Raw genomic sequence first — 26339 nt, 5'->3', positions numbered from 1 at the left:
AGGGTTCTTTTAGGGTTGTTGAATGGTAATTGCGAGAATTTGCGAGACGACTGATATCTTTTCTGCAAGCCCGAGACCTTTTGAGAGTTTTAAAGAGTCGCTTATTACGTTATTACGCTATTACGGCCTTGTTTGTCTTCTGTTTTAGTCAAAGAGTCGCTTATTACGTTATTATGCTACGGCCTTGTTTGACTGTCCTTTTGGGAAAGAGTTGCATATGGTGTCTTTCACCTTCCCTGGAAAATAAATATAAAATCTTTTTACAACATAATTGCTTTGCTTGACTGCCATTTTGGGAAACATCTAATTATTACGTAAGATCAAGAGTAATAAGGAAAAAGTTTTGAAAAATGTCTCCTATTTTGGGCTTGGTATAAAGGCGTCAAAGAAAAATTCGAGACGACGAGACCCTTGAAATGTCTCTAAAATTTTGTGAGACACGCATTTTTTTGAAGGACCATTCACCACCCCTTCTTTTTCATAGATTTTACTATTCGGCTGTGGTGAAGAATATTTAACAATTATTCGCCGAAGGCGAAGTGATTATTGTTGAATAATCCCCGAGACGAAGTCAAGGGGATTATTCAACAATAATCACTGAGCCTGAGGCGAATAATTGTTTTAGTATAATTTTCAGAGGTGAATATCAAAAACTGCAAAATAACAAGCGAAAACACGAAAGCAACAAACAGAAGTGCTCGCTTGCATGCGTGTAAACCAGTTTAATTCATCGATTGAAATCATAATTTACACTCAAGTTTTAGCAATAAAACGGAACAAAACAGACACTACGAAAAAGATAGATATCCGGTACCTTTGTTTAATCGTTGGTGACTTCTGAGCAATTGTGGGAATCCTCTCGAAATTACTAGCTCCAGTGAGAAGAGAAATAATGTTTTGACTGAGTCGATCTGACTGAGTACATGGCCGTTGCGATCTCCAAAACCACCATGTTTACGATCAATTCTAATGCCTTGAAAACCATCTCTTGAAAACATTTTCGGTCCAAAAGCATTGGTAGTAAATTTGCAAAATTCCCAAAGTTTCAAATATCCAGGATTTGGAGTGATTTCTTTTAAATGAGAGAAATTTTCATTCAGCAAATGCCGCCATGTTCACTGGCCTGGATGGCAAACGTGGCATGGCTTAGTAGCCAAACCTTCAGATGCAATATTCACCGCCTAGCGCGGTGAATATTGCAACATAGTCCGAGCTTTTTGACCAATCGGAATTGAATTCACCTCTGGAAATTATACTAATGTTTGTTATTATATAGAGGTTCATTAAATCAAGGTTCAACTGTACAGTCAAATCTGGATTTCTTAAACCCTCGATTTCTTGGATCTCATGATAACTTGAACCAAAGTCGTTTCCCTTGGATTTGCTTCACTAAGTTGAACAGTGCAACTTGATCCTTGATTTTTCAAACTGCCGATTTTTTGAAACCAAATTTTATTTTTGTTTAGAGGTTTGAGAAATCAGGATTCCACTGTATAATTACCGTATTTATTAGATTAAGCACCCAACCTCGAATAACCGCCCACCTCGAATAAGCACCCACCCTGTAGGTAGGAAAAGTTAATAAACACCCAGCCTCGAATAAGCGCCCCCCCTACCTCCCTTCAAAAAATACTGAAGTGCAAAAGGGGAATACTTTGATTATAATTGACATTGAGATTGAAATTGACTAAGTACTACTAAGAGGGTTCCCTGAAGACCGAGTTTTCTTAGTATTTTACAGACACTTTCAATGAACAGTTAAAATTTTGCTTTGTACATCTTCACGTTTCATTATTATTCATTGTTTTGTTGTAAAATAAACTTACTACTTGCGAGAAATGGCGAAAATGTAATAAGCGCCCAGCCTCGAATAAGCGCCCACCTCGAATAAGCGCCCACTCTCAAGGTCCAAAACTTTAATAAGCGCCCAGGGCGCTTGATTGAATAAATACGGTATGTAAATAATAATTATTTTTAATTAAAAGTCATGTTCAAGTTCCAGAATTAGGAAATAAAACACAATAATATGTGACAAAGTACTATTAGCAAAAGTGAAGGTTAATGATGATGAGGTAAAAGGTCTGATGTCACAGTGACACCCACCTTGCTGACTTCTCAGCTAGCCCCAGTTATTGGCTTTGCTGATATCGTGTGAGCAGATAATACTCTGTTTGCTATGTTGTCAGATTGCCAGGGATACTTGAGTGACATGTTTTTCTGGTTGACTGCTTCAACAGAGTAAGCATTTGGTTCATCATGTGGCCATTTGTTAAATGCTCATGTCAAGTCGTAGGGTGGGTTAACTGTGACACCTTCATGATCGCAGTGCAGATATCTGAAACTTTCACTGATATTGCTATTTAGGGTCATATCAGAATGCTAAACAAAGATTCTCTAATGTTTTAAAAACAAAATTGAAAGGGCAGGGTAAAAATAGAAATATTATGACACCCAGGATTGTTTACTGGTATAACTTCTGTAAAATGATTATCAAGACCCATACTGTAAATGCACTCCCCCTCTCTGCCTTTAGGCCCTCCCGAGTTATATGCCCATCTTTCCACTAACAACAAAAATAATCCGGTTAATTACAAGCCCCCCCCTCCCCCACCCCCATAGTAGCCCACCCCCATCTAACTTTTCCATATTAACTGACCGGTGTCCTTACAGAACACTGTACTTTAACTAGATTTAGGCTATCAGTAAGTTTCTAATAACAACAACAACCATTAATTTTTATTTTGCAACAAATGTGATGTAAATGAAAAGGTTTGCAAGTATATGCAGATCAAAGCATTTAATCAAAGTGAAATTATTACAGTATATCCCTTTTTTGGGTCTCAAAGTTGCTCCTTTCTGGCTCATTTCTAATCAATTTGTTATGCTACTTATAAGCTCTTTCAAATCAGATATACCGAACCCGGGCCAGTTATAGGCCCTACCAAAACAAATTACCAAGTTCTATAAGCCCAGGGGTTACAAACGGTGTATTACTGTACAGTATGTGCATATTCTAGAAATTGAAAATTCTCTGAAAAGTCACTGTTTTCAAATGTAGGAGCTGATCTCCATGCTGTTGCTCTGTGCTGTCTTCTCCAAGTTGTTGCTGTTGCACCTGAACAACTAGCAGGGAGTATTTCATGAAAAGCTTGACTGGATCAAGGTTAGTTTCTAAACGGGAAGAAAAGAAGCCCTTATTGAGGCTATCCCAGTTTGTATGGGAAGTAGGGATGAGAGCACTCGCCTCCCAGGTTCGTTTTCCAGACCTGGCGTCATATGTGGGTTGAGTATGCTGTTGGTTCTTATCCTTGCTCTGAGGGTTTTTCTCCGGGTTCTCCTGTTTTCACCCTTCCACAAAAACCAACACGTAAATTCCAATTCAATTGCATTGGGAATCTGAAGGCCACAAGTTTGACAGTTTACAATAATAGACTGTTAAGTGCAACCCTCTTAAAATAATGTTTCTTATTCATCTAAACCATGCCAAGTAAGTCTTAAAGCGACTTTTTTTATCTTTTTGTAATTGGTCAACTTTGAAGTTTTTACTTTTTAGTTTTCATTTCAAGAAATGTTATGTGCTAATTTGCTTCTTTTAGAGCTTTACATTCTCCAGTAGAGAAGATGCCCGTCAATATGCTGGGCAACTGCTGGCTGTTGTCACTTGTACAATGAGTGAAGATTCATTTGTGACTGTAATTAAAGAACTCTCTGCAGCTGTTGATAGTGAGGTCAGTGCTACAAAAAATACTGAAAACTCAAACCCTCAATAACTCGAATCTCCCGCTAACTCAAACCTTTTTCAATTCCCCTCCAGGTCATTAATTTCTTACTATTTTTTCCCTCAATAACTTGAACTCCCGATAACTCGAACCTTTTTGGATTTCCTTTGAAGGTTCAAGTTATTGGGATTCAACTGTAGGCAGTTACCATGATTAAAATAACCTATAAATACACCATACATAATTTTCCAAATTGTACCCTTGCCAAATATGCTGCTCAATTTTCTAGTTAATTTTACCCAAACTATACTCCCCGTATTTAAGTTAATTTTACTCTTCCCATGCAACTCATACTGTAGTAATTTTGTCCCAATTATTCCACACATATTGCTCTTTCTGTAGTGCTCATATTACTATAAGTGAATTTTCTCTTTGATGGTGTTCTATTTTTTTGATCCCAACAACACTACTTATTTTCTAGTTAATTCTACTCCAACTTTACTACTTATTTTCTAGTTATTTTTTCCCCAACTTTACTACTCATATTCTAGTTGATCTTACCTTAACTGTGCAGCTGATATTCTCAACTACACTTCGCATATTCTAGTTAATACTACCCCAACTACCCTACTGTTAGTACTCAACTATGATACTTAATTGTCATAAAATATTTTGTAGTTAATTTAACTCGCCATCAATACAACAGTACTTGTATTTTCTAGCTATTTGAGATGCAGCTTGGTTCAGTGAGTACACTGGGTTTTGTCATAGCAAGACATCTTTACCAAGAGGCATTAAAGGTTTCAAGCAAAGAGGACTTGGTGGTAGAGGACATGGAGGTTGAAGGTTCTGGGGATGTTCTGAATGTTACCAATAAACAAGCAGAAATGGAGCTTCTTTCTAAGAGTGTTGAAAAACTAGGTTGGTCATTAAACGTAAAACAGGCCGGGTTTGTACGGGTCCTGGAGAACCTGGAAAGTCCTATTATTTTATTGTGTCACTTTCCAGGACAGGAAAGTCCTGGAAAAAGACCACTGGTCCTGGTGAGTTCTGGAAGTCTGTTTAACTCGAGTAACAACTGAATTCTCAGAACTAACATTATAAGAAATGTTCAGGCAGTAAAGTCTTTGTCCAGGCCAAGTGGCCCATACAGCCGGAGCTTATCCCAGTTTCCGTAGCATTAAGGCATTAAGCGACTAGGAGTATTGCTACTCCCCCCTGGATGGGATGCTAGTCCATCGCAGGGTTACCCCCCAGCATCAATTCGCTGGTTCCCATTTATACACCTGGGTGGAGAGAGGCACTGTGAGAGCAAAGTGTCTTTCTCAAGAACACAATGCAGCGCCCCGGCCAGGCCGCGAACTCGGGCTGTTCGGCTTGAAGTCAAGCGTGCTAACCATTAGGTCACCGCGCCTCTCACAAGAGACAGTAAGGAGAAATAATATTGAGATCTTCGGAGTGCGAGGGTTAACGGGAAATTTGGAGTCCTGGAAAAATCAATCTGAGTCCTTGAAATGTCCTGGAAAAGTAATGGAAAAGTGTTAACTTTGTGAAAAAGGGTACTCACCCTGGTAAAACTCTATTGTGTTGTTTCTTTGTCGCAAAATGATCTCTTGCATAGTGATTGATTCGTTTATTTGTTGTTTCCTTAGTTAAACTTATCAATAGCAGAAATGCCTTGATAAGCTGTTCAGCTTGTAACTCCATTGGTGAGATTGGTCGAAATGGGCCTCTTCCTCTTCCAGTAGGAGTTGAAACAATGGAACAAGGTTTGCATCTTTTTTTAAACTAGACGCTACTAAACTATTGTAATAAACTTTGTGCACATAGAAGGGATGGGGAGGGGGGGGGGGTCTTATTAAAGACAGGAGGCTATTTCAAATCATATATACAGTAGAACCCCGGTAACTCGAACTTGGATAACTCAAAGAACCCCACTAACTCAAACTAACTTCAATTTCCCTTGGATTTTGAACCCACTTTCCAGTTATTTTTACCCAGTTAACACGAACTCGGATAACTCGAAAACCCAGCTAACTCGAACTAAATTTCGTTTCCCTTGATCAAAATTTGGGTCAAATTTACCCCGATAACTCGAATTCCGGTTCTTGCAACTCCCAACGGATGCCCATTGATTAGAGCAACGAACAGATCACATATTTGACAGCACTTTTTCCATTCTTATCATAAGAATTTAAGATCGGGTTAGAGTTTCTGACGAGATAAGTTTAATTCGGACTGTACTGTATACTGAAGTGCTGAAAAATCAGTAAACTTTCAATCATTAACTTGGCAAATTTATATTTAATCGACCCTGATAACTCGAACCCCGCTAACGTGAACTGTTTTTCGTTTCCCGTCAGAATTCGAGTAGGGAGGTCTGTAAGTTTTATTGTTGTTCTTGCATTATTGTTTAGATGATACTACTCAGTCTTCCGCTGCAAAAGATCTTGTCAGCAAGTTGTCCGTTGTAGAAATGTTACTTGCTGTACTGCAGAATGCTAAGGAAAATAAGGTAATTAAATCATTGGTGTGTATGGGACAGGGTTGGTACGCATCTTGAAAACCCTTGAATTTTAGGAGTTCGATTTCAAGGGCTTGAAAGTACTTGAAATTGGTTTTCGGTCCTTGAAAGTCCTTGATTTTTTATTGAACGTCAAAAAGCTTCAAGGCAACGAGAAGACCGCCAAAATAAGCGATTTTTTTAGTTCTTCAGCAAGCACATCAACGGCATAACAGACGGGAAATCATTGATTTGGGGTAAATTTCATGAACAAAAGTCCTTGAAATTTCCAAGAAGGGTGCTGGAAAGTCCTTGAAAAGTCCTTGAATTTTTGGCCTGAAAAAGTGTACGAACCCTGATGGGAGTATAATTATGTGGCCCAGGTTTGAAGAAATTAGGATGATAAAACTTCAGGCAGACTGCCAAATTCCCCAAGGTTGTTTTGTTTTAAAGAAGTTTAGAAGTTAGGGTTTTGGGTAAAAAACTATCATAGGGCATCAAGTTCATTATGGAATGGGCCATGGATGCTTTCGTAAGGCAATTGGGATCAAACAATTATTGACGAGATTGAGCAAAATATCGTGATTTGGTAGTGGCAAGCTAATCAATTATTTGATCAATTAATTGATCTGCGAGACTGACAAATCACGTTATTTTGCGAAACCAAGTTCAATAACTGTTTTATCATTCGATCAGTGAGTTTGTTTTCAAAAATTTCACAAGTATTTTCGAGAGTGTGCTACCTTACTGAAGTAATACAGATTAATATACAATCTTCGTTCACTTCCCCCGCCCTGGTTCCCCCAGCTCGCTCATACCCACACAAAACAAGCCCCTCCCCCGCTACTCACTCAGCACGCCCTCCGCCCCCTCCTCTCAGACCGGACACCCACTCCACCCTCGCCCCTCCAGCCCGCACCAACACAACTCCCATCTCGACAACACACCTCAGCCCCCTATCACAAGGCCTGAACAGATCACTTCCTCGCCTCCCCGTGTGCACTCCCCGGCGTCTTCTCTCCCCGGCATTTGTCTGGTGCTGGCGTTTTGTCCTTTTCATTTTGTCTCTGTCTTTTCTTTTTTTTTCCCTGTTCCCTTTTTTCCCTCTTTCTTTCCTTCATCTTTTCATTTTTTTTTTTTTTTTTTTTTTTCTTTTTCTCTGTCTTGGTCTTTTTTCTTCTCTCCTTCCTTTTTTTCTCTCCTCTTTTTTTCTCTCTGTGTCCTTTTGTTTTTTTCTGTTTCTTCTTTTTTCATTGGGTCCCGGCACCCATCTCTACCCATAAATAAAATTAATATTCCTTCAATGAAATGAGCTGGTCTTCATGCAGTTCTCTTTCCTTCAGATATTGCCAAAATGCATTCGTTACTTTCATTGTATTCTCGCTGTTTTGTTAAGTCTAGCTAGTAAACATTTCAAATTTCCCTCTGACGACTCTGGAAAACGAGCTGCCATTATTCACATAACTACGCATGAACAGAATATTGCATGTTGCATATGAGAAGACCATAACTTGCAGGTAGTTATTTGTAGATCACGTGATGGGCTCTCAGCCAATGAAAATACCAAACTTCTTCTGATTGACAGGTGAAAGAACATGCTGCTCATGCCCTTGGTTTCCTTTTGGTCGGAGATGAGAATTTCCCACATCATAACAAACTGATCAATGGCTTGTGTGAGGCATCGAAGGTAATGGAAACGTTTTTAAAGTGATTTGTAACTTAGGAAGACATATATAAGTCGAGAATACACGCTAAAAAAGATAAAATTCGACTTTCAGTTGCTGTCTTAATACAGAGTTGCACTGTATTATTGTTCAAGTTTTTCTGCTGGTCTCACTGCGAATCAGCCTTTTTTCAGCGTTTAAACAATAATAATTATTTGAAGGCATTCATTACAGTTGTTTGTTGTCTTGGTAACAGATTCGTCAAGTGGAGCTGCAGTTCACAATAGGGGAGGCCCTATCGTGTGCAGGGGCCGGCAGGAAGTCAGAAGTCGCCAGCGATCCTTGGGTAGTTGAACAACTTAAAAGCCCAGAATCCAGTGACATAGGAGGGGCCATGGAAGAACTGATTGACATGATTGTCAGCAAATACGCCACGAGTACAGCCCCATATGTCAGACAGGTATGTCTCAGGTCTGTTTAATGATAATTCTGATAAAAGCAAGCTGTTTTTGAGCCTAGTGGCCCATCAGGCCGGAGCTTATCCCGGTTCCAGTAGCATGAAGGACTATGAGTATTTCTTCTCCTTCCTGAATGGGATGCTAGTCCATTGCAGGGTACCCGTCCAGCTGTTATTTCAACGGTACCCATTATACACCTATGTGGAGAGAGGGACTATGATTGTAAAGTGTCTTGCCCAAGAACACAACACAATGACCCTGGGCAGGGCTCAAAGGTGGACTACTTGATCCGAAGTCCAGCGCACTAACCACTAGGCCACGGCACCTCCCCAGTGATAATTAGGGGGAAAATATAATGTTTTAATTTCTTGTTTACTCGCTTGCTTACAAGAGCAACTAAGTAAAGTATGCAGAAATGTTCCCAAAAGTCAATTTTTCACAACATTTACTTTCTCTTCCAGGCCTCTTGTATCTGGTTGTTGTCTCTTGTGAAGTATTCAGGGGATCACAAAGTTGTACAGGTTTAGTCATTACTTTATTACCTTAGTAAGATAATTTTCAGACATGGCTTTTTTAACATTGAGAACTGTTTTAGATGGATATTCCATCATTGTTACAATGAGTTTGCAAATTATTTGAATTTATACTGCTGGTAATGCACCTATCAATGTTTAGCCGCTGGGGGGGGGGGAGGCCGGGCATAGGCGGGGAATTTGACACTAATTGTTTGCCCATAATGGGGACTTTTGACCGTTTAAATGGACTTTGTTACAGCATTTTATTGAAGTTTAGTGACTTTTTTGAACATCCACAAATGCCATGGGGTTGGGCATTTGATCAAAAAGTCTCAGCTAAGTTCAAATGCCCTCTCCCCACCCAGCAGCATAACATTGATACGTGCATAACAATACAGTGTGTGAAAAACATTTTAAGTAATTAAATAAATTGGCTTAAGAGGAAGTGTCAAATGGACATCCCATTAATCGTTGATTAAGATTTGGTTTCCCAACCGATTATTTGTAATGTTTCTACCATTGGTACATTATTTTAAGCGCAATTTTAATTTGTTTCAGACCAATTTCTTGGCCTATCTGGCCATTTTGTCAGTGTTTTTTTTTTTAAATGTAAACTGTTATACAATTGCTTCGCTATCGTCAGTACCCTCGACTGTACCGTTTCAAAGAAAGTATTTAACATTCTACCTTTTTTAACTCAGTTGTATAAAATTGTGTCATTTTCGTCCTAACATGGTAAACCACTTTTCTTTCAGGCAAAGCTCAAAGAAATCCAAATGGTCTTCATGAACATGTTGGCAGAAACAGATGGTATGAATGAGCACTTTCCACCTAGTTCATGTTATCTTGTAGTAAAAACTAAAAGAAGTGGGACCTGTTTTACATTAAAATGTATGTGCCTACACTTGCAATACGCACTGGTAGCAAGTCTTGGAGTCGTGTCAAACAAAAACGACTTGAAGAGATTTCTTCTGGACTTACAGCTTGCACCCAGTTAACATAAAAAACTCTTCGAAAAACTCTGTCGACTCTCGCTGTTTTTTTTCCCGTAAAATTAAACAATTTGACATTGGACTAACTGCTGTTTACTGTTCTCTGTGTCTTTGGAAAGTCAACAGGAAACAATAAAGTCGTTCCAAAACATTTTCTATCAATTTGTTTTGTAGACCTTACTCAAGAAGTAGCCTCAAAAGGCCTGGGTCTAGTGTACGAACACGGCGGTGGAGAGAACAAAGATGAGCTCGTGTCCTTATTGGTCGATACGCTGATGACTGGTAGGAGGTAAGCAATTAAACGGCTCACAAATTTGCCCTCATCCTCCTTGACCGAGGGACAGTTAGTAGGGGCAAGGGAAAGTCGAAACTGTGGGAAAAAAATTGGCTAAGGAAAATTGGAGCAAAAGCAAGGAGCCCTAAGGATTCGCCCCCCTTTTTTTCGGCTTGCTGATGTAAATTGGAATGAAAGTACTGTATGTAAGAACGTAAGAACACATGAAAGTGATCTTAAAGGTTTCTGTTCGCCGATTGGGCAGAATTAAACAAAGTACTCCCTAATACAAAAGATTTTTTCTGTCCAGTTACAATGTAGCATTCGCTCTCCAACTTTTCTTTGCCGATTTTTAACCGCAGTTTTGATTTCCTTTTCCCCCACTAACTGCCCTTGGGTCTCCGAGTATGATTTACGCCAGGAGTACTTTATATGTCATTAGTGAAAACCCATTGAATCAACATTTAAATACAGAATGATCAATGCCTCACAAAGCTCACAACTTTAAAATGGTTGATTTTCTTGGCTACATTTCTTTTGTTAAAATCTAGCTAGTTGAATCATTTGTCCCCAAAACCACCTTTCCTTCATGCCGTCCCTGCCGGCTAAAGGGGACAGGTATTTCCGAGGAATGAGAACGGATTGGTACTTACTCAGATAAATATCACCATAAGTTATCACTCGTCGAATTTACTTCTGCTCTCTCCTATCGTCTGATATCTTAGTTTCTTGACTCGTTTCCCCTATTCTGTTTCATTGCAGACGAAACCAACACGTCACTGAAAACACCAAGATCTTTGAGGAGGGAGAACTGGGACGGGCTCCTGAAGGGTAGGTCACGTGGTCTATCACGTGAAGAATGAATTGCTTTCTTATGACTGTTCTAAAACGTGAGCCAATCACAACACGCGCCTAATCGCCCAGTCGGAGCTCGCAGTAAAATCTTGTTACCGATGATAAACGTCGGAAAAGCCACCAACCCAATTCACGATTGGTTTTAGTTTGGCTTACCTTTGACAATAGAGCAGTTTTCAATTGTGTCGTAAAACCAAAACCAAAGTAATCACTCTAGCCAATAACAAAGAACACAGACAATCCAGTAAACCAAACAAAACTCGAAGCAAATACATAAAGCCGGCACGAGCGCGCGAAAACGTGCGCGATCGAGTCATGATTGGCTAAGAAAGTGGTGTAAAATTTTTAAACCAATCACATAGCGTAGAATTTTTCAGTTATTGTATATGTATATATTTATTTTTACTTATTTTTAGACGTTGGTGTGATACCCGTATGGACTTTTTACCGACATATTAAATGTAGATGTAGATAGCGTAGTAATGCAAAACTCAAACGCGAATTACTTTCTACACTCAAGTAAAAACCGCTCTATTTTATTGAATGACAACTAGGATGTTCATGTTTTCCGCCTCACTTTGCATTTCAGGGGTGGGATATCGACGTACAAGGAGCTGTGCTCTATTGCGAGCGATCTCAACCAGCCAGACTTGATTTACAAGTTCATGCATCTTGCCAATCATAACGCACTCTGGAACTCCCGTAAGGTACTGTATGCGGACTATTGTTCTCTTTTTTTTATATTAAAAAAAAGTTGATTGTGGGTGCATGACCTTTGGGTTTCGTGTTTAAGACTTTGGCTTGAGAAGTCCTGGTTTGAGCCCTGGTCGTGGCACTGCGTTGTGTTCTTGTGCAAGACACTGTATTCTCACAGTGCCTTTCTCCACCCAGGTGTATTAGGATGTGTTAACACTTGGTGCCTGGGTACGGAGCACAAGTACTGGCGATTCTCGCTAGACACTAATGTGAAAGCATACTATTTTTTCATGTGCCCACGCCATGATTCGGGCACTTAATGGTACTTGAATACTTTGGTTTTCTGTGTGTGAACACGACGCCACTTTTTGCGATGCTCAGGTCCAGTGCTCGGGCACTAAGTGTGAACACGGCCTAAATATATAACGGCGATCAGTTAGAACAAACTGGCACAAAGGTGGGAACTTACTCACTTGTAAGAGACTAGCATTCCATTCAGGGGAAGTACATGTAGTAATGCAACTGAATTTTAGTAAAACATAATTTTTGTTTCTTTTATGTTTCCAGGGTGCAGCATTTGGTTTCTCATCTATAGCCGCGCATTCTAGAGAGCAGTTGGAACCGTATCTTCCGAAAATTGTGCCAAAGCTGTTCAGGTAAACTGAAGTAAAATCAGCGGTACTGGTTTAGTCTACGATTATCGCATGCGACACGCTTACGCCATGACTACAACCGGACCAACAAGAATCGAGTCGTGTAAATCAACCTTCCACATCTTTATGACAAACACGCGCGTGTAAATGGTTTTAAGTCATGTCGTAGGCCTGCTGTAAGCTTGTCGCATGCGAGAAAGTTGTACCGTGTAAATCAGCCCTAACACAGTTACCTTCATCAACTACTGTCACAGAACTCTCGCAGCAACAACTGACCACCTTGTAAACCGCAACTTGAGCATATTCATCTTCCTATTGAGATATATGAGAGAAGCTGGAAAATAATCCTTAACAGCTCTTTAGTACCACATCAAAAGTTTCGTTTTCCGCTTTGTAGAGAGTAGACTGGGACGTTTTTAATTTAATTTAATCCTGTGTTCTTTGAAACCAGGTATCAGTATGACCCCAATATAAAGATACAGCAAGCAATGGCCAGCATCTGGGCGGCTCTTGTACCAGAGACAAAGAAAACGGTTAGTTTATTATTCATTTATGGCATTGGCATCAGAAAACCGTTTGGCTCACGGTTTGTACAGATTGGAAAGCATCATCGCCTGAACGAAAAGTCTGTTGTTTTATTTACAAGAATTTCCTCGGAAAATGTGGAATCCAAAATCTGGAGCCATCCATAGGGTTTAAAATTGGCAGAATAATCAATTCTAAACTGATAGTTTTCTTAGTAGAGTCGCAAACGTAACACCCTTGTGTCGTGTCCCTTGTAAGGATAGGTGTTGCAAGACTGGTTGTCGCAACTGTGTTAACAATACAGCTCCCATGGCCAGCAGATACTGGTACTGCTTAAACGTGAACAAACGTATTGATTTGCCAAGTGAAATGCTACAGTGGATGTAAGAAATAAAAGAAAGGACAATTTGCTAGAATCGGGAGTGGTCTTGTCGATACATAATAGGGATACAAGATGGACATCACAGTATTTGTTGATCCTTGCCTAATTGTTATCATCCTTTTGCATTATCAGGTCGATAAATATGTGAATGAAATACTGGAGGACTTGAAGACCAGTTTAGAAAGCAACATATGGAGAGTGAGACAGTCAAGGTGAGTAAAATTAAATAAATGTAAGTTTATCGTATACAGCGTACAGCATACAGTGTTAGTAATCCCTGTAGATAGAACCCTGGCGGATGGCTGTACTGTTTAGTATATTGGATACAATGTGGCTAGACCTCATCTTACGCTTTTTTTAATTCTAGTTGCATGGCCCTCAGTGATTTGCTCAGCGGTCGATCTGTAGATGACATGCTTGAGTCCATTCCGAGACTCTGGGAGCTGTGTTTTAGAGCACGTGATGATATCAAGGTTTGTTGTCTGCATGCAGTGTGCTGTATTCTTCACTGCATAAACATCGGGATACTGTTTTCTGGTTCTTCATTATCATATGTTTTTATAAGTCTGTAAAAGTACCTTAATAAAGCTGTTGTTTTCTTAGCCTGCTGCCTTTGCAAGCTGCGAAAACCGCTACACGGCTACAGTAAAAACTACATACTTACATACCACAATGTAAGGTATTGCAGCCATGCCCCCCCCCCTCCCCCACAGAAAAACACAAACAAACAAACAAAGCAGAAATTGGCAGCCACACAAAATGAAAGCAAGACAATTTACACCATATGGTTGCTTAATATCAAGGAGGGAAAACAAGTTGGAAACGATTTCTGTCGGTGATTTCATTTCCGGTACATGACATATATTTGAGCCAAGCATCATCTGTGTCTTACTTTGTAGGAGTCTGTCAGACAGGCAGCAGAGGTGGCATGCAGGACATTAAGCAAGGTACGATTAACGAACAATTCTTTGACTATACTATACGAACTAATCCTGTGACTGTAAGCAAAAGGCAAAAACTCGAAAAATTTGTTTTAATCTAAAGTGGCGGTTGATTTACCTTAATTATCAACTGCAATTTGAAAAAAGGCCTTATATAAGATAAATAAAATACAGCCAATCAAAATACTGAAAAGCTGTTTCATCTTCGACGGTTTTCACCCCAACCTTCCCATCGTACACTACGATCATTTTACTCGGCGAAATTTAGTTAGCGTATACCGCGAAAATACAAGTGACTCGTGGGATATTCTATGGTATACAACTCGAAAGCGTTAAATAACTGGTATGTTTTCTGTTTGATATTTAGGTGTCCATTCGTGTTTGTGATGTGAATCAAGGCAAGATTGGTGAAACAGCAATTGCATTGGTCCTTCCCACTCTGTTACACAAAGGAGTGCCGAACAGAGCAGAAGAAGTCAGAGCTATCAGGTATAGAATTGAGTGTGGGCTTGTCCTAGTCAGGCCAGAGCAAATTCCCATACCTTAGCTTCATTTCATTAATAACAAAGGGCCCTATGCAGCTAACGATCGCATGATACAAAATATTACCTTGCTAGAGGGCAACCTACACGCTGGGACATCCAAAACAAAGCGACTTCGACCAGTCATGCTTGACTTTCCTTTGTTTTGAATGTCCCAAAGCTGAGCTTGCCCGCCAGCATGGCGGATTTTGTACCACGTAACTGTTTGCTGCAAAGGGCCCATAATTACCAGGGCCGAATATTAATACTATTTGTGAACTCTTTCAATTGGGAGAAAAATTGAAAATCGACAAGAACAATGCCCCTAGTCCCTAAAACAATAGCAACTGCTACACTAAAGGACATTTCTTTGTCACTTTTTTCAACAACAACAACATTTTATTTGTACCAATAGTAGGATCTAATAACTGAAGTATGGTAACAGGGCGCCAGAAATAACTAAAACTGAAGGTCTATTAAACAAGTTGCGTTAGGGACAAGAAAAAGTTAAGTTGCAGTTACAAATCATTTGGTTAATAATGTCCAGGCCACCTACACTGTTGTTCTTTTCTCTCTCTTATTTTTTGCACAGCTTGTCTACCATAGTGAAAATAAGCAAGAATGCGGTAAGTTCCTTTCCATTTAATTTTCCTTCATTGTACAGCGTTTTCCCTTTGTAATGGAGGATGAAATTAGTTAATAGGCTGGAGAGCATTTAATTATCCATAAATAGTCCTTTTGTGACTTGTACACAAACTTCCTTAAAGGTTAATTTATGTACTTAAAACTGTTTACGGTGAAACATTAAAAAAAACGTTGCACAACTGTTTAAACCAAACACCTAGGTTTTGGCGGGAAAAAACGTAAAAAAATTGGTCACGGCACATTATGGCGGGAAAACACCATTCACGGAAGCAAAACCAAAGAAGTAACCAACCTCGTCTCTAGGGCATCTCCGCTTTCCAGTCCCCAGCGCAAAGGCGGAAATGCCTTGTACTAACAAAGTATTTGGTGTTTTGTAAACTAGTTAAAATGGCTAACAATTAAGTTTGCTGATAAAGACGTTGTGTTCTTTATAGGGCGCTTTACTAAAGCCTCATATTCCACTCCTGGTGATCGCTCTTCTAGAATCGCTTAGTGGCTTGGAAAACCAGGTTTGATACATTGTTAGAGTATTTAAAGTAATCCTAGATGTCCTAGCGAAATGTATGTTATCTTTGATTAAAATGTTTGTTTCTGATGTTTGAGTGGCATTCCTGATAAGTTACTGGTCTGTTGCAAAGCCAGTACTTTACTTCTGTAATTCACCATAATATAATATAGTTTTTATCGACAGAGAAAATAATCGCAGAAATTGAAACTGCACGTCCTATCTGCTGTAACATCGTGTTTTGTTTTCATCTTACAGTCGATGAACACTTTAAGTCTACAACTTCATAAAAGTGAAGACGTTCAAGAGAAGGTATGTTAAAGGGACTGTGTCACGACTAAGTTAATATTATGATATTTAATTTTGTCAAATCTTCGCTATGAAACTAGAAGTTTGCAAAGAAATTAATTCTATGATTGTAAAAAACAAAACCATAGCTTCATTGCAGCCAAATGTGTCTCCCGGGCGTTATAATTTAAAGTTACAAGCAGACATGATTAACTTTGAAAACTGATCCGCCGGACCATATTTCAAAAACCCATATCACAATCCGTTTCAATCTTCGACAATTTTGGCCATCGGTACCTCCTTTTGCATTTGGTGTGTTATTTAAATATTCCTTCACTGTTTTTAGAGGTTATTTTATATGCTTAAACAAATTTAAAGGTCATTTCCGATGCCTAAGTTTGGCTAAAATCCATGACACTGTCCCTTTAATGCTTTAAGCTTTAGCGTCCCAAAGGATTTCAATTTTTTTTTAACAGTGTAGTGTTATAGTTACTGTTATGTTTGACGTGTTTGTATCTTTTTTTTAGCTTGAAGGAGTAAGAATCGCTGCAACCAAAATGTCCCCGATGATGGAAACGATCAACATGGTGAATATTGATTCTTGCTTATTGTACTTTGCTCTAATGGGAAAGGGAAACTGTGTGACTGTCAGCTATTGCTTAGACAGACAAAACTTTATTTAAACACGATTGAAAAAATAACATCAGTATAAAAAGATAAAAACATCTATAATGCTGTTTTACGTGCTTGCCGTGTGGGTGCCCGTTGAGGAACAATAGTCATTGATTCCCTTTCTGAAGCTTGCTAGGGTTAATGGCTTACCTAGTTTAGATGGCAGTCCATTCCAAAGAACAGCCCCGGAATAACCAAAACTGCTTTTAAGATAATTTGTCTTTGGTTTGGGTACTTGCAGGATGTTCTCAGAGTTACGGTTACTGTAAGAAAAATCACGAACAGAGAACAGATGTTGCATGTAGGGAGGGGGGGGGGGCGTTAGTTTGTTAAAACAGTAGCTGACAGTATCCAACTTCATAAATGTTAGAGTTTGTAGTTCTATCTTGTTCTGCCTGCTAACTGTTCTTTCATTTTTTTTAGTGCGTTCAATATGTAGACGGGACAGTTCTTCCAGAACTCGTACCCAGACTATCTGATCTCTTACGAACCGGGGTTGGACTGGGAACAAAGGTAACTTCATTTCTTCACTAATGGTTTCTTACCTCTGATTTAAAGATTTTTCTTCATTCACTTTTCGTCGAGAATTGAGTGAAAAGATTCGTATAAAACCTAACGAGTTTTATATTGACGTTGCTTTGTAGGCAGGAAGTGCTGGTTTTGTTGTTTCTCTTGCAATGCAGTGTTCGCAAGATCTGACTCCATTTGCTGGTAAGGCTCATTCTAGTCCCCAGAGCCTGCTTGTCCCTCTTAGCCGGCTGAGCCTGGGGCACGAGGAACAAGTGGCTCTGGGGACACATGATTTGATTGGCTAGATGTTCAACCAAAACAATTTAAATCTAGCCAATCAAATCAAGCGTAGTAAAATCCCTTACAAAACAAGGGCTCAGCCGGCTAAAAGGAACAAGCAGCTTTGGGACCGAAAATGGGATAGGCTCTCCATAAGATTTGTTTTTCTTCCTTGAGATTTACTAAGCATGTTTCCCGTCGATGCGAGAGTATTATTGTTTGTTTAACAATGATTTTGAGCGCACTATCGCCGGTTGCGCTGTTTCTCATTTCATTGCCACAGTTATTTGATTTTTGTCTTTCCGTGTTTCTTATTGATTGCTGTGCTCACAGTGGCCCAGTTTTTTTGGTCAAGGAAAACCCAAACATGGCTAAACTATCAGTGTTCATTCGAGTTTGTAAGTTAGTTGGAAATAAAGTTATAGTACACAGTCGTTGGGTAAATACACTCCAAAGAAAAGTATTTTCCCTCCTGTAAAACGACCTTAAAAGAATGTAACACCTATGCAATTTCGTTCACCGTTGCTCTTGTACAAAGTCTCATTATTGAGGTATTTCTTTATTTTACATACAGATTGATAAAAGTGTTTCTTTCGTTTTTATCTCACAGGAAAACTCCTAAATGCGTTAACGTCTGGACTGAGTGATCGTAGCGCTTCTGTGAGAACATCTTACGCCACTGCTATTGGTCACCTGGTCAAGGTAAATCTGATCAAACATGCAAATTCTCCTAAGAGAACATTGTACTTTTCTTATTGTACAAGTTGGGAGAATTTGCTAGTCACTTTGCTTTTCATGATAAGTAATAGTAGAAGTAGTTAGCCTTTCACTCCTTCTCAGGAGCATAGGCCATCAACAGTCTCCCGCCATAGCCTAGTGTCCTGTGCATCCCTCTCTGGCTGGTACCAACTCTTGCCCATGGACTTGATCTTGTGCTTCTAGCGAATGTCTTCAGGTGTTCCGTGGTCGACTTCTCTTTCAACTCCCTTGAGAAATCCAGGTCAAAGTTTGCCTCGTGATGGTACAGAAAGGCTTCCTTACATTTCCATTTCCTTCCCCGGATAGCTTCCCCCACTGAACTTTGCCCAGATCTCTGCCATAGCTCGATGTTACTAACTCTATCTAACGATACCAACTGTAAAATCCTACGCAGATACTTGTTTATGAAAACTTGGAGAAAAACTTATGACTAAAATTTGATGTCTTGATTCTCTACAGGTAGCCAAAGACAGTAGCGTAGAGAAACTTATCGATAAGATAAAGAACTGGTACTTTGAAAAGGAAGGTAAAAAAGGTGTTTAACAGATTTTAACCTTTAAACCGTTTTCGTATTGAAATTCCAAAAACACTGTGGGTTTCAATCCTTTCTTGCAGACGAGGGCTTGCGGTTAGCTTGCGGTCTTACGCTCCAAGCAATTTCACGGTATTCCCCGGATGTAATGAAGCGCCACACAGCCAAGGCCCTTCCAGCGGTCTTCTTCGCTATGCACGAGAAGAAGACAACAGGTACTGATCAAAACCTGATTTCCCCTTACATTATCGATACGTTGTTCAACAAACAGATGATCAGATTGAAGAAAGTCGTCAACTACGGGTTATTCTTTAATTTAACACCAAATTCTCGGAGCTGACATTAGAAGAAATGTATGGAGATCTGTAATGAGAATGAGTATTTTGATCAGTTGGCTGAAAAGGGTATTGCGATCAGGTAAAGTGAAATCTTTCAGTTTTAGAGACGTTGGTTCAGTGGGTGATATTTATAAGTGTAGTAGTGTAGTGTGTAGAAGGACCGTAGAAATCAGTTTTATATATCATTATGTCCACAGCTGTAACAGCTGGTAGCAGTTCAAGTACTAATGAGTCCTTGTGGGAGGAAATTTGGCTGGAGAACACACCAGGTAAATCAAGTGTTTATTGCCATTTAATTGCGCACTTTGGGTTATACTTCAATTCGATGGCGTAATGGTTTGTCAATGATAAACGTAAACTTTGAAACCAAAGCAGTCACATATCTGATCAATACCTAATGACTATGCAGGCTGATAGATAATAAACCATTTCAAACTGGATTTAAGCGCGGGAAAAATGTAACCGGTGCAAGTGCGGAAAACGTGCAACTGGTGCTAAGTGCGGGAAAACGCGTTACCCGTGTCAAGCGCGGGAAAACGTGCAACTGGTGCGAAACACGGGAAAACGCGTTAGCCGTGTCAAGCGAGGGAAAACGTGTAACTGGTGCTAAGTGCTGGAAAACGCGTTACCCGTGTCGAGCGTAGGAAAACGTGCAACTGATGCTAAGTGCGGAAAAACGCGTTACCCGTGTCGAGCAAGGGAAAACGTGCAACTGGTGTTAATTGCAAGAAAACGCGTCACCCGTGTCAAGCGTGTAACGTGTAACTGGTGCCAAGCGTAGAAAGAGTTACCCACCATTTGATTTGTAACAAAGTTTCTCTTTGCTCGTGGTAACTGTTCATCTGCTTCCTTTGTCAGGTACTGAGTCAGGAATACGACTGTACTTGGATGAAATAGTCTCTATCACATGTCCGGCTTTGACGTCACAGTCATGGACGACTAAGGCCCAGGCTGCCGTCGCGATATCTGCAATAGCTCAAAAACTGGGTACGAATGAAGATCAAAAGTAAAACATAAAATTACCTTTTTTGATCAATATAAGGATTTATTTACATCTGTGTGTGTTTCCTTTGATTCAGGATCTTCTCTGTCCCAACCGTATCTTGGTAAATTGCTTGGTGCTTTGGTCAGCGGATTGGTCGGTCGAACGTGGACAGGCAAAGTAAGTGTGTGATAATCTGTCTGTTTGTAAAACTGTGAACAGGCTCTCTCGTGAAGAAAAGTATGAAAAAAGATACGCCCCTTTCCTCGTTAGAAAGCCTCCTATTTGTTGTAGCCAGTAGCAGCAACTGGGATTGTATAACTATTTGTTCTGTTTTGTCCTAACAGGAAGCCTTACTCTCGGCAGTGTCCTGTGTTTGTATCAAATGCAGGTAAGACGCAGTTAGACGCACGAAGGTACAATGCAATTCCAATTTTTCGAACTCTCGGTTTCTCAAATCTCGCGGATAGTCGAACCAAACGTTGTTTCCCTTGGATTTGCTTCCCTCAGTCGCACACTGCAGTTTTGTTCCCAAATCTCAAACCAATTTTCGTTTCCATTGGAGGTTCAAGAAATTAGGATTCCATTGTAGGTGCCGAGTTTTGGCGGGAAACACTGGCTGGCAGACGCGTCATGTCATGGACGTGGTGACGGACGTGGTACATTTTGGCGAGAAACAACTGGAAGCTGCGACCCGTTGCTTGTTTGGCGGAAATCGAAAAACGTATCGCAGACGATATCTAGTGTTGCGTATAACTCCTTCGGTTTTAAGTATTCAGTTGAATGCCATTTCTTTTTTCAGGAAATCTATGGAGGAGTCATCTCCAAGAGTGGATCCAGATATTGAAAAAGTAAGACAAACAACTTTACTTTCATTAAAAAGTTACCGTTTACTAGGTTTTGCCAAAACGTTAATCAACTCCCTTAGAAAAAAGGTTCAAATGAATGGTTCTGTTAAGTCCTCATTCCTTTTCGTGTCCTCTTAAAAGTGCAAAAGAGGATCTTTTAAGATTGGTAAACACGAGAGAAGGCTTCAGTGCCTGGGACATGACGCGTGGACCAATCTATTGTTATGTTAACCTGTGATCAGGCGTTCTTTTTTCTCTTTTCGTGATAAAGTAGGGAGAGAGGACATGATCTCAGGTTATTGTTATGTATTTGCTGCAGACACTTTGATTCGCTTTATGATTGGTTAATATTTAACAAATATCACCATCGCCAGGACATGTTCCAGAAATTACATCTTCTTATCCAGTCATTGTAACGTGTTATCCTCTTTCTTTTTTACGCTAGGTTCTTGACTCTGTATTCAAGGAATGCAGAAAGGAAAATCCAACATACAAGATGGCTGCATTGAAGTGCTTTGGAGAAATCGTCCAGGAATATTCCATTGACAGATTTCAACAAATATCCGAGCTCCTCTTCCCTATCATTGCTCCCGTGAGTGCTTTGTTTAAATATTTTTTTATTACCGTCTACAATTTCTAGATTTTGCGTTTGACCGCTTTGAAACCTCACCCCGAAAACCAGGCCTAACATCGACTTCTAATAATCAGAACAAAGTGTTTCCTTATTAAGTCTAAAATATTAAAATTGATAATATTAACAGTAAAAACCCCGCTTACACTTGCGAATACTTGGAAATTTGACATGTACCATAGTACCATAAGTTGCTAAGCAACACGTTTGCCAGGAGTCGCAGGCTACACAATCAGTGACAACAGTAGTTGGCACATTGACTTCGCATTGCAGTTTTTGTGGCAGATTTATCACTAGCTTTTAAATTTTACTACACTCTGCCAAAATACCCTTCCTCAACCATACAATGTGTATGATTGCAGCGAAGGCTTCCAAAAACAAGCTTCAACATTGATGGGGGAGAGGTGGTTTGAAAAGAGGGGAAAGGGGACCGTATTACAATAAAATGGGGCTAAAAATGACAGTGTCAACACTTTTGTCACTTCTTGCAGGCTTAAATACGTGAAGACGTGATATTTAGAATTCCTTAAGTGTTCTATTTTTCCATTTCTTTGATTTTATTGTTTTAATTGACAGGAACCAAAAGAGGAAGGGGAAGAAAATGAAGAGGAAAATGATGAGGAGGAAGAGAAGGACAAAAAAGTTAATCAGGAATTCTTGGTTTGTGCTTTTGATTGTCTGGGACAGTCATGGCCGAAAAATGCCACTGATTCACAAGGTGAGCTTTTGCACCAATGTGCTCAGTATTTAAAGCAGCGGCTTACAGATTCTCGAGGCGTCGAATCCGGAAGCCATAGCATTAAACATGGGACAGAAGTGGCAAAAAAATAAATTCCACACTCATTCAGAAGGCATAAAGTCGTCTTTGTAGTTCTTCTTTGAAGTATCCTGAAGTATCTGGAAAACCTTTCATAAGAAAGCGTGTTGAAAATTCTTTTCTCAAACGGTTCTGTCGAGAGCCAAAAACAAACAGCTCTAAAAGCTAACGATAATTCTTATTATAGCGTTCGTATTTTGTCGGCCTTCGCGTCGGTAGTGTGTCGGTCTGTAGGCCGATGAGTCGGTAGAATGTCGGCCGATGTTGTTTCGATCGGATTCTTAACCTTACCCATTTGAAAGGCTTTGCATGGGCTCTCTTTTTTATTTCCTTTTTTTGCTTTTTTATTTAACAGATAAACATGGTGAGCGCTTCTGTTCCATACTCACGAGCGCCCTTACTTCAAATACATGGAAAGTACAACTCGTGGTTTTATCAGCCATTAAGTTGTTTATTGAAAGGTTAGATAAAGTAAAATACTCCTACTGGAGTCAATCAGTACGTTTTATTTACTTTCTTTTTCAAAAGCCCAGCAATTCTCTGCAATCACTTCGCTTCTGATTGTTCGAGGGCAAAAGCTCTGCAGGTCGATCTGTGAGGCGATTCTGATTGGTTGTAACTTTCGCGCGAAAATTCAAAACTGAGCAACGACCAATCGGAGACGATACATGGGTCTCTGTAGTGCTACGTCATCCGTATGGAATTTTCGGGTCGAATCTTATAAGTCCGCTTTGGTGCGCGGACGGTGGGGTGGGTGAGGAGGAGGTAGAGCGTGCGGTGAGGCAACGGTTTGCCTGGACTAATCGATATTTGGCAAAATGGTGTCTTTTATGTCAAATTCTTAAATTTTGCTTAAATAGCTAGTCTCCTTGGGAAATTTCTTCCAGCTAGAAAGAGGAAGGTTTTAAAAATGCACTTTATCGTTTAATTTTACATTTTGTTTTCAGAATGGATTGGATAAGTGGAACACCAGACGGCTCAACTGAAGAGAGTATAGACAGAATAACCATGCTGAGAAGTTTCTTAGAACAGTTCATTCCACCTGTCTGTGAATGCTTAGGTTTGTTTCGTTCAAAATAACATTTCATTGCGGTTTTTTATCTGTCTTGTTTTAGCAGTCTAAGAACTAGTTACGGACGAGTCTACTTTGCAACTGTTTTAAAATGGTTCGTCACGCAACACCCATACCCACAAGTAGGAGACGTGTTGCGTGACGACCCAAATAAGGGCTGCGAAAGAGATAACGCGTTTGACAAGCAGCTCCAACGCGCTCTCTTTGACTCCCGTACACGTGCCCTCACTAACGTTGAACCTTCCGAATTTTTACGAGAGTCGTCTAAAGTTTTAATTTGTTTGACTACATAGTAGTTGATTTCAGCTTCTGCGTCCTTTCAGCTCGTTTGACTATTCACTGAACTAACAAAAAGATTTCTATCCCAACAGCGTACCAATCGATACTCTTATTGTTGAAACCTCCCTCCAACGACCAGTTTTCCTCCTTTTTTTTTTTTTGCTTTCTTCTTTTTCAGAGGTTAAAAAATATGCCGCAGTGCGGTTAGGAGCAGTTGAAGTTTTGGAGACAGTTTACTCCGCTCTGAAAGGTTGTTTTTCTCTTACTTGTCTGCATTTGTCGCTATTATTCTAACTAAACTTGAACAAACAATATTAACTCGTTTGTTACTTTTCAGGGCACATTCGTTTATCGTTGCTGACTGAAGAGCTAAAGGAACACATTTTAGACAGTCTCAAATACGTTTACAGTGACAAGGAGCCCAATATACGCGATAAAGCTGCGGAACTGAAAAACAAGTTACTTTCACTTGGCTCCTAGCTTTCATCCTATGATAAAATTTCATAGAAACGTTCACTGTTCTTCAATCCTGAAAGAATTTTCAATCACGCAAAGACCCGGGACGGGCAATTTTTTTTTTTACGCCCACTTCAAGATGGCCGCCACTTACGGTCGTCGGCTGGTAACTAGTACCGGTTAGCCTGCTATGCACTCTGGTTAGCCTACTATGCACTATGGTTAGCCTACTATTCACTTCGGTTAGCCTACTATGCACTTCGGTTAGCCTACTATGCACTTCGGTTAGCCTACTATGCACTTTGGTTAGCCTGTTTACGGTTAGCTATCGATATTTGTAAGGGAAACACGATATATAGTTAAAATTTACAAATTCTGGGAGCCGGCTCCCGGTGGCGTAGCGGTATCACACTCGCTCTTCAGGCAGACGACCCGAGCGTTTCCACCCCGGGGCACACTATATCGAACATTTTCCTTTTTCCTCTTTCATAATAGAAGGGGGGGGGGGGGGGAGTAAAGGTACAGGAAACAAGAAGGTCAGAACACCCTATATTCCATCCCCCCTCCATACGTATTTCACCCACCCCCCCCCCAAAAAAAAAAAAAAAAAAAAAACAACGATGGTGCTTGACACTTCACAGAACACAACACGACAATCTTATTTTGCACAATGAGAAAGGCTCTCTCTTAGAGGGACTTTAAAAATGATATATTGTAAAAAGAAATATTTAAAATTATAAAAAGGTAATGCTGTAGTCTAAAATTACTTTGCACAAATAGACTGAAGTATTAATTTTATCGCGCGCCTGCTTGACTGAATTTAAGAACAAAGGAGAGATTACACGTATTCTAGTAATATTATTTTAATTCGAATTTTAATGAGGTTTGGGAGAAAGTCCGGACTGAAATAAATCCAGGACAAAAACCAAGAGATTCTTCCCACTAGTGATAAGATAATCTCGTTGCTTGTGTTCAACTGGGAGCAGTTTAATGTAGTAAGAAAATCCGCGGGTTGACTGGAAAAATATTTAATATATTTGCTAAACTTCGATAATTTTGTCACACTCTATATACTTCATGTTCTAATTTTAAAACAATCCATAATTTGCATTCACAAGCAACAAATAACGGGTTGATTTTGAAAAAGGCACACATTTAGGCGATGAGTAGAATTAATTATTGAAACATTTACCCATGAATAGCACAGGAAACCCACTTGCATCAAAGATCAAAAGTCGGCATTTTGAAATGAGCACTGCAATGCGAAAGGTACTGGCGCTAGACGTTGATTGGTCATAACAAACTATCATTATGATATGATTTAATTGCATGTTTAGCTGGTGTGAGCCTAAAGAAATTTTAATCTTGACCGGTAAATTGGTCGTGCAACAATCTATCCGTAATTCACTTCAACTGATTTTACTTTGGTCGAACCCATGCAAGGTATCTTTGCTCCATGCGAAACCCGAGTTACAGAAGCATTCCGATAATGTTAATGTTTAATACCTTTTTCACTCAATAGCAGTGTATGCCTGGCGCGAAATAATGAATCCTCGCACCTAGCTCGTTCCCAGGCGTCCCTCCTTGGTTGGAACACGGTGTGCATAGTATTATGGACCTGTCTTTGCATCTAGGGACAAGGCAGCAATCGTTGCGCATGGATGCCCATGCAGGCATTGGGCACTCCCCAAATCAAAATAGCGTTCGATAAAGGAGAACGCAATAATGTAAAACAATATATTTATTTTATTAGTCTACCCTTATTATTATTTACAGTAGTTGTGCTGTACTATAAAAAAATACTATTAAAGCTACCAAAAAATTGGGAAACAAAAAAGCTAAGCGACTCGATTTATTAAACTGCAGATTCAACCTACTGACTTTATGTACTTCATAAAATTTGGTAAAAACAACTGAAAGCAGTTTAGGCTAGTCAGGTATCATACAGGATGCGCTTAACAAAAAACATTGTGTTTATCCAGTTTTCATTCCCAGCAGTATGTACAAGCAATTCGCCAAATTGGGCTT

General features: G+C 39.7%; 1 protein-coding gene across 1 annotated transcript in view; it reads left to right on the top strand.

Moving 5' to 3' along the window:
* The window catches only part of LOC144637836 (proteasome adapter and scaffold protein ECM29-like), a 40284-nt gene extending 13945 nt beyond the window's left edge, over positions 1-26339 (top strand). The window contains 39 exon segments of the mRNA XM_078496915.1: positions 3059-3129; positions 3131-3163; positions 3597-3728; positions 4442-4640; positions 5372-5488; positions 6137-6234; positions 7808-7909; positions 8143-8346; positions 8806-8865; positions 9615-9669; positions 10026-10140; positions 10888-10956; positions 11570-11687; positions 12244-12332; positions 12781-12862; positions 13369-13448; positions 13604-13709; positions 14136-14183; positions 14545-14666; positions 15291-15324; positions 15778-15852; positions 16107-16160; positions 16664-16723; positions 17232-17321; positions 17453-17519; positions 18208-18299; positions 18816-18882; positions 18972-19103; positions 19424-19495; positions 20085-20213; positions 20306-20388; positions 20556-20599; positions 21011-21059; positions 21502-21648; positions 22264-22405; positions 22860-22965; positions 23452-23564; positions 24034-24105; positions 24193-26339. Coding sequence (XP_078353041.1) covers positions 3059-3129; positions 3131-3163; positions 3597-3728; positions 4442-4640; positions 5372-5488; positions 6137-6234; positions 7808-7909; positions 8143-8346; positions 8806-8865; positions 9615-9669; positions 10026-10140; positions 10888-10956; positions 11570-11687; positions 12244-12332; positions 12781-12862; positions 13369-13448; positions 13604-13709; positions 14136-14183; positions 14545-14666; positions 15291-15324; positions 15778-15852; positions 16107-16160; positions 16664-16723; positions 17232-17321; positions 17453-17519; positions 18208-18299; positions 18816-18882; positions 18972-19103; positions 19424-19495; positions 20085-20213; positions 20306-20388; positions 20556-20599; positions 21011-21059; positions 21502-21648; positions 22264-22405; positions 22860-22965; positions 23452-23564; positions 24034-24105; positions 24193-24335 — 3671 coding nt within the window. The 3' untranslated portion in view covers positions 24336-26339.

The sequence above is a fragment of the Oculina patagonica genome, chromosome 14 (assembly GCF_052425735.1).
Source record: "Oculina patagonica isolate OP01 chromosome 14, crgOcupat, whole genome shotgun sequence".
In the NCBI taxonomy this organism is placed as follows: Eukaryota; Metazoa; Cnidaria; class Anthozoa; order Scleractinia; family Oculinidae; genus Oculina; species Oculina patagonica.
The sequence above is the reverse complement of the archived record's forward strand: the minus strand, read 5'-3'. Positions and strand labels throughout refer to the sequence as shown.